Raw genomic sequence first — 8,255 nt, 5'->3', positions numbered from 1 at the left:
AAGGGCAATAAGAATTGCTCTAGACCAAGGCATATAATTTCGGCCATTCAATAGAAGTGATATGAGCCGGTTACTCCCTTCATTGGAATTCGGTTTTCCTCCATCAAGAGGAGTACTAGAAGAAGAGATAGTCATGAAAAAAGTCAAATGCACAAAGAGCACAAAAACTTGGTACTTATCTAATCGTGGTCGTGAAACTAATTTGCATGACTCAATCCTTTAGATATGTGCCGCTCTGAGGCCACATTGAATTTGAGCAATCATAAAGAAACGAGATCAAACAGACAAAAAATAAAAGACACAAGAGTTTAATGTGGTTTAGCCATTGAAAGGCCTACATCTACAATGATAAATCCCCAGCGTTTTTTTAGCCACTTTGGGAGATTTGTTCTCTTTAAATAATGGTGAATACAATTATTTTAGGGTACCAGCTTGGTAACAATATTCTTCACTACTACTACAAGAGGATTCTACCAAATCTCCTCTGGATTTGTGGTTGATTGAATCTAGCTGGATTGTCTTTCCATTCTTGCTCGTTGATTGTTTGCCAACAAAACCATCATTCACACATGAGGTATTAGTCAAGGTGATCCTTGTCATCGGGGTTATTTGTGTTGTGCACCCAAGTTCTCACTGCCATGTTTCAAGAGGTTCAAAAAGCAAAGCTTAATTAAAGGTATTCAAATTAGAGGGAGGTCAAAGCCTATTTCCATATTTTTGCAGATGATAGACTGTTATTTACCAAGGTCTCCTCTTTTGAAATTTTGTTGTGATGCAAGTGGGCAATGTATCAATCCACAAAAACCCCCAAAAAAATAAAAATAAAAATAAAAAATACTTGGGCCCCCTAGACACTTTGGTGTAAAACAACTTTTCATGTACTTGTAGTAACCTTGAAGTAATGTGTTCAATGAAAGTTCAACTTTAAGATTTCTTTGCTTTTCAAAGATAAAATGGAAATCAATGTTTGAAAGCTTTTGTTTTGAAGTGATGTGTTCAATGAAAGTTCAACTTTAAGATTTCTTTGCTTTTCAAAGATAAAATGGAAATCAATGTTCGAAAGCTTTTGTTTTGAAGTGATGTGTTCAATGAAAGTTCAACTTTAAGATTTCTTTGCTTTTCAAAGATAAAATGGAAATCAATGTTCGAAAGCTTTTGTTTTGAAGTGCTGAAGCAATTTGCTCTTTTCTTTTTGTTCTCTTTTACGTTAAGACAATTAGCTTCAAGGATGTGGTTGATAATTCTCCTAAAACAGGTCGAACATTATATTATGCTATTTAAAAAGAAGTTTCTTCAAATTTAGCTTACTTATAATTACTAATATCTTTAAGGCTCTAATGGACCTCATCTTGGGTTCTTGTAGGCTCCTATTTGGACTGGGCCTAAAAAATAAATTGCCTATTTAAAATTATTTTGAATCTGTATTTATCTGATCTATTGGTAAAATTTTCTTTCCCCCTTCCAAAGTGTAAGATGGTAAAATTCAGACGCGAGTGAATGTACTTCCAAGGAGGTCTTAGGTTCGAACTTCTGTCCCTCCACACCTTCCCCTCTGCAAGAATTTAGATCACCCACCATTCGTGGGGCACATACTGTGGGGGCACATACTGCTCCCCTAATGCATCTCCACCACAACTGTACCAAATGTGTGGTGGGAAAGCATCAAGCAGCAATATTGCTCTCCCCAGTAGAGGTGATCCAAACTTCCTTCCCATCCCTTGGGCCTACAAGTTCAGACCCTGAGACAAGTTTGATAGATGACCAACAGCAGAAAAAATTCAGACTAAATCATAAGAGTGATTCTTACAGCTAAAATGCATTACCTCCTGGAGCAGCTGTGGGTTGCTGGGAAAAGCTAACCTGTAGAGCTAGTTTGCAGGTTCAGAGGAAACAAAAAATGAGAGCTCAGAGTTACAGAGAATAACTAAATGGTTAATGGCAGTGTTGATTCTAGAAACCAAAGATTGATACAGAAGCATGGGACAGCTTGAGGCTTCCCGGACATGAATAATACAACAACTCCCAACTAAATGAGGATGGCTGAAGAAGATGAATAGCATCAATGAATACACTAAATCAGAGATTTCTGTGGAACGAGACAAATAGAAAGATTCACGCAGATTTATATTTGCATAGGTTCTCAAAACCCATGTATTCTTTATTCTGAATCTTCACAATCATATTCGATATTCCAACTCCACCTGTTTCATAAAAAGAACATCAGCACTCAAAATGGTTTCTCTAGGTGAAAGACAAGAAGCTGGATACAAAAATGTTTAGGAAAAAAAGAATCAAATGATCAGTTCCTCTTCATGTTGATGCTTACCTAGTGAGATTGCACTCACAAAAATTGTGAAAGCCAGAATGAAGATGATGAGAGATGCCCTTCCAATGATATTAATTATCCTTCTCACCACATGTTGACCTACAACGGCAGCAAGCGTTGCCACAGCAACAAAGTAGAGAGCTGCAAAAGAAATTCTAATTACTATAAATCACAAAACTTTTAGACAAATAAAATTCATGTGAACAGAGGAAAACAATTCTCTTTTCCCCAAGAAACAGACTGGCTACAGAAATAAGAACTAGAGAATAATAGCCTGTTCTGACCATAAGGGATTGGGAAACGCTTGAGAAGGTAATATTCTACAACCGACATAGACGAGGAAAATGTCATGGCAAAGGTGGCAGTAGCACTTGAGACCTGCACACAGATCAGAAAGGTTAAAACATCGAACCAGGACTCATGGTAAAAGAGAACAACTGAATGTTTAGTCATTTTCTCCATCCAAACATGGAATCAGTTGAGTTCACTGCAAGTTCAATTAATTGAACTAATCCAAGCTCATCTAATTTTAGCTAGCTAAATTTGATGTTCCACTCAATTTAAGACCATAGCAGCTGTTACTCAGTTTCCAATGACACATCCTAGCATTTAACAATTCTCAAAGAACTCTTCTGAGGTTAGGTAAAACTTGTCTATTACAGTTACAAAGAGAAGGTGACAATCCACCTTCAACTGGGCTTGGGAATGGCAGCACAAAAGCACCAGTGGAGTGACTAAAGCTAGAGATTGTCATGTGCTTATGAGGTTATTGATGCTCTAATTAAGCTGAACAACTGCCCATTGAAAGGTGTTTTATCAATTTCCACTTCATAATTTGATCCAATTTACCTCCTACGAAGAAAAGGAAGGGCTAAACACAATAATACATGCATGCAGCTCATCTCAACCCAACTGAGCTTTAACCTTTTACTACTGTGTAGGTTTCATGGCCCCAATCCCATAGCCTTACATTCAACATATAGGGCTATATCTTCTGCTAGGTTAAGTATTGGCAATCTGATTTCCACAATCCAAGTTATTTTTCAGTTTTCCCATTATGTACTTATTCATGCTGCCCTAGGTTGCTGTCAAATGCATTTATTTCTAATCCTATCTTACTTTAAACTGTTCAACTCATCCATCTCACCTTGTAGCATGGTGAAGACAAGAAGCTTATCATTAGTAAGCTTAGTTAACTAGCATCTTACCCACACTCATTCTCTGTGTGTTTTTATCTAGTGCTCCATTATGCATTTCTAAACCTTATAGATAACTAGAAGATCACGTTTTGTCTTATAGTATGCACTGATTAAACAGTTTATGGAGCATTTCTATACTAAACTACTGCAAGAAACCCAACATTAAATGCACGATCAGATCATATATAAACCAAGGAAAAGGCACACAATCACCTGAGGAGGGATGCCCAACTCCAAGAAAAGAGGACCCAAAATAAAGCCTCCACCAAGACCGAGCAGTCCGCCAACTACACCAGCCAGTACACCAAATGAACAGTAGAGAACCAGTTGACTAACTGTCCAGTTTGTTCCTGCATTTCCCGTAGAGGCAATCACTCTCCGTCCTTTGTACAGGTTGACCGCCTGGTACGAGGATACTCCCACAGAAACTGGTATCTGGAAGACAATGGAGGAAATTTTGTTCACTTGGATATTTCAAAATGGAGCCCCAAGTTGCAGATAATACCATACGTCAGTATCTTTAGCCAATAAATCATGTTTGTAGTACCTAGTGTTCATATTGAAGCCGAAGGCCCAATTCAACTATATACAACACAAAGAAGGAAGAAATAGAGACTATTCAGAACTGATCAGAGAACAATAAGTACCTGTAATGAGTTCAAAACCCAATACGCTACCGAACAGGTTGCTGTTTGGGTCTGTGTTCAAAGGCCATTAGCATGTGCGAAGACCAAGAGTAGCGTCTGAAAGGAATTGAGAGACAACAGAAAGAACAGACCTTTGCAATTTGCAGAGCAAGAAATGCAAGCCATACAAGAATGAGAATGCCAAGTTCTTTCCAGTAGACATTCTCAAGAATAGGGGCCTGAGGGGGTGAGACAGGTTAGCCCATAATGCACTTGAGAAAAATTAAATCTCATAACATTCTACTTACCTCTGGTTCTCTGGATCCTTTGGTCTCCTTTTCAGTGTCATTGCTGGGTTCACCAGGTAGAGGCTTGTATTGAACTTCTTCAGAACTAGTGACTGATTATAACAGAAAATGTACATGCTTCAGTTGCAATGAAATCAAACAAGCATATTCACTGAAATGACAAATAGAGTAGGCCAACTCACCATTTGACTCCGCACGTTTCGTAGCCTCCTTAAATTAAAATCAAGAACGTTCAGACAGATTTCAGCTGAATTAGCTCATATAAGGTGTTTGCAATAAGAATCAATGATCATAGACTACCTTCGTTACAGTTTCTTTTTTCCATGTTTCAACTCCCCTGAGGAATGCCTTAGTTGACGTGCCTACACCAGAGTCAATTGAGGATTCATTTGAAACTGAATTTTATGGCTTGAAGATGTAAAATTCAGGATAATCTTACCAAGAAAGAGAACAATTAGCAGAACAGTGACCATCCAATCAGCAAAGACCACATTAAAAGCAACTCCAATACTGATTCCCAGCATGAGCATTGGTTGGATGAGAAGTGCCATGTCGTAGTCAATGATGGGAACATCAAGAGTTGGATGCCTTAACTTAAGATTGTAGAAAACAGTAGAACCAGCTGCACCCATGATCATACCTGCCCAAACACATTCTTCAGTACTTGCAGTGGGTAACTGGTTAATACAGTAAAAGAACACAAAACAAAAATAGAACTCCGAAAACAAAAACGCCTGAAGCATGGGCAATGGCAGATGCAGTGAAAGAAGAACATTTCTCCTGGTATCCCCCGAGGAGCACTTTCAAGGTGGAAGCCTCTGCTAATGGAGAAGCCCCTTTTCTTTTTTGGGCAATTGAAAGTCAAAATTAAAAGCTAAAGTTTGTGTAGCTCCTTTTTACTGGACGAACCAGGGATTCAAGTAAAAAATGATCTAACTCTAAATAGTTGCAGGAACTATACTTAGCTGTAATGTTCATCTAACACAAAATGGTATTCTTTTCCAGGAAAAATTATCACAAGTTTTGGCAAGTGTGCAAAAGATGTTACAGAAAAGGGAAAATGATGGGGAAGGTTTGAAATCTGGAGAATTTTTTGTCATGAACAGAAGCGTCTAAACTCTTACATTTTGAAATAGCTGTTGCTGATTTGGCATCGAACCCAATAATTAAGGTAAGCATGGGAACGAAGATTCCACCCCCACCAACACCTCCTACACTTCCAAACGCTGCTCCAAAGAATCCAACTAGTGAACCCACAACGATTTGCCATCCAAATTTCATATCCTGTCAATAGAATCAACTTTTTACAAAGTTAGAACAGGAAAAAGAAAATGGAATCCTAAAGAGAATCAATGGAGATTCGGAAACTTACAGGCCAGACATGTTGGTAACCAGATTTATCCCAGTTCCACAAGAAATTTACAAATTTCGTAAGATAATCCGACTGAAAAATCTCATCAGTTCCTCCATACCTCGAAGCCTGAAGTCTAAGGCTTCGATCTGCCGAAACAAATACAGAAGCCATAAGAAAGCTCAATAAAATCATAGCCAACGATCTCAATGCCTGCCATTTCGCTCCACTTTGAGCGATTAGATTACAAATATTCCACATATCTTAAAAAGACTCAAGCTTCGCTCAAACCCTTAACCCAAAAAATGAAATTATTAAGCTTCCAACGAATTTCCGGCGGGTTCCTTCGCTAAGCTTGGCAGACAAACTATCCTTCTCCACGATCGAAGTTGAAGTCCACCTGAATCAATTAAAGCATTCCTAACACCTTCCAACAAAACAACTCTCTCTCTCTCTCTCTGTAACAACTCTGAGAGTCTCAAATCTCAACCAATAGAGATGGGTTGATCGTTTCCTTCTGTTACGATGGTTGGTTTGTAAGGAATCCGGAATAAACTGGTTTTGCAGAGATGCAGTGGCTCACAGAGGAATCACAGATGGTATTAGTGTCAGATGAGGGTCGAAAAAGCTATGTTTTTCCTCCTTATAAACTTGTGAACGATGATTTGCAATCCAAATCCAATGGAAGAGAAAGAAATGCATTAAACGTTGCATTAAATCATGAAAGAAACAAACGCTAAATTAGAGGGGACGTGTTCTTTAATGTTTGTCATTTTATGTCGTCAGTCTTCCGTCACGTCAAAGTCGTGTACGAAGAGAAATAAATACTAAAATTTATCAGTATTTCTCCACGAGTGAATTTAACTTCAACTTCTTGGCCCAAAAAAAAAAAAAAAACATATAACTTGACTTCAACTTCATAAATGGAGTTTTATTTTTTATTTAATAGAAATTAAATTAATGAAAGTTGGTCCAAGCAATGAACGAAAGTTCGTTGATCTCAGCGAACCGAGCGAAATGGCAAAATATCACCTAAATTTCACCGAACTTTGTCTTTGAGATTTTGCCAAAAGTGTTTTGGTTCTAAGTACTCAAGTGAGGTAAAAACAAAGAAGTAAAGAACATTAATTGTCAATGCAGGGTTAGTAGAGTGGTAAGATCCATAACACAACCACGTGTGTTAGTTGACCGAACCGCTGTTCTTTATAAAATAAAATTAAATATTATTTTTTTGGATTTGTTAAATGTTTATGTCCATCAATTTCAGTGTTTGAGATGTTGAAACTTGGTTGAGTGTTGAGTGTTTACTTTTTTTCTCATTTCTTTTATTTTTAAATTCTCTCTTGTCTTAATCTTATCGTTAGCTGTTGTTCTTCTCTCTTTACTCTCCATACTCTCCATACTCTTCCATTCCAGTAAAGCCCAAATTTTAATTGATAACTCTTCTCTTTTCTTTCTTTCCGAACTAATATCCAAAATTCTTTTTTTTAGGGGGGGGGGGGGGGGTGGGTGAACCCCACCTTCTTTTTGTTTTGTGGCTTCTCTTTTTTTTTTTGTGTTGTGGGGGGGGGGGGTTTGGGGTTGGGGAAAATAAAAATAAATTCAAATTGATTTTAATTGTCAAAAAGTTAGCCAGATAAATCGGGGGGCCCCCCCCCCCGTGGAGGCCAAAGCCCGCCCCCCCCTCAACGTGATGGTTGCTTTTTGTTTTTTGTTTTATTTATTTATTTCTCATTCCACTCGCACTCCGGAGTTGCGAGGCGACATTTGGGGTGTTTACCATTGTGAATCACAACTTCAAATGAGCATCGTTGGGTTTTTATTGTGAATCACAACTTCAAATGAGATCGTTTTGAACAGCAAATATATGGATCTTTCTTAAACTCTGTGTTTAGCGGAGAATCGTCAGTCTTTCGCTAAATATCGCCGGTTCGGCGAGAAAAAGGCGAGATATCGATTCGGCGATATCCCACAAATATCATTTTGCCCCACTCTTTCGGTTCGCTAAGTACCGACATCACCGAAATTCAGCGATATTTCTTTCTATGGGTCCAAGCAGTAGAATAAAATAATTAAATATAACTCAAAAACGGAAAGAAATTATTGGGAAAAGGTTGAAAATATATGAATATGGTCAAACCAATCGGAAAAACATCATTTATTGTGTACAGTAATGCATATATATATATCAAATGATTAGCTGAGAAAATAAAGTAAATACTCAAAATTTAAAATTAACCTTTTAATCTCAGCCAATCATTTGGTACAAAAATGTACTATTGTACACAGTGGAGGATTTTTTTCCCATAACCAATGGCTAAATATTCTAAATAGATCTGGAGAATTTTTTGAGCCATCAGAATAAAGAAATTTATTCAATTCATTTTTTTTTTGTCAAAAATAGACTATCCATTTCCTTGTACATGTATAATACGTGTTCCAACA

General features: G+C 37.6%; 1 protein-coding gene across 2 annotated transcripts; it reads right to left on the bottom strand.

Moving 5' to 3' along the window:
* Positions 1-1,620: 1,620 nt before the first annotated feature.
* On the bottom strand, positions 1,621-6,516 carry LOC149007287 (sulfite exporter TauE/SafE family protein 3-like). 2 transcript variants are annotated; one of them, XM_089165888.1, is made up of 12 exons: positions 5,832-6,516; positions 5,584-5,743; positions 4,899-5,099; positions 4,760-4,821; positions 4,642-4,666; positions 4,460-4,551; positions 4,304-4,390; positions 4,173-4,223; positions 3,739-3,960; positions 2,611-2,704; positions 2,327-2,467; positions 1,621-2,201 (listed from the first exon to the last, which is right to left on the bottom strand). In XM_089165888.1, exons 1-12 carry the CDS (start codon positions 6,069-6,071, stop codon positions 2,113-2,115), a joined length of 1,464 nt encoding a protein of 487 aa, XP_089022014.1. In that variant the 5' UTR covers positions 6,072-6,516; the 3' UTR covers positions 1,621-2,112. The 2 variants fall into 2 exon arrangements, with proteins under 2 accessions (XP_089022014.1, XP_089022013.1); XM_089165887.1 differs by having other exon boundaries at positions 1,623-2,201; positions 4,642-4,669; positions 5,832-6,515.
* Positions 6,517-8,255: the final 1,739 nt, after the last annotated feature.

The sequence above is a fragment of the Hakea prostrata genome, chromosome 8 (genome assembly GCF_041222555.1).
Source record: "Hakea prostrata isolate BN-2017 chromosome 8, UWA_Hpros_2, whole genome shotgun sequence".
Taxonomy (NCBI): Eukaryota; Viridiplantae; Streptophyta; class Magnoliopsida; order Proteales; family Proteaceae; genus Hakea; species Hakea prostrata.
Note: the sequence above shows the minus strand (reverse complement) of the source record. Positions and strands in the feature narration are given on the sequence as shown.

Coding starts and splice junctions, on each gene's coding strand:
- LOC149007287 (XM_089165887.1), bottom strand. CDS start 6,071: ATGTGGAATATTTGTAATCTAATCGCTCAAAGTGGAGCGAAATGGCAG. Junction 5,744..5,831: donor GTTACCAACATGTCTGGCCT/GTAAGTTTCCGA, acceptor TTCTATTGACAG/GATATGAAATTTGGATGGCA. Junction 4,552..4,641: donor GAAACGTGCGGAGTCAAATG/GTGAGTTGGCCT, acceptor TGTTATAATCAG/TCACTAGTTCTGAAGAAGTT.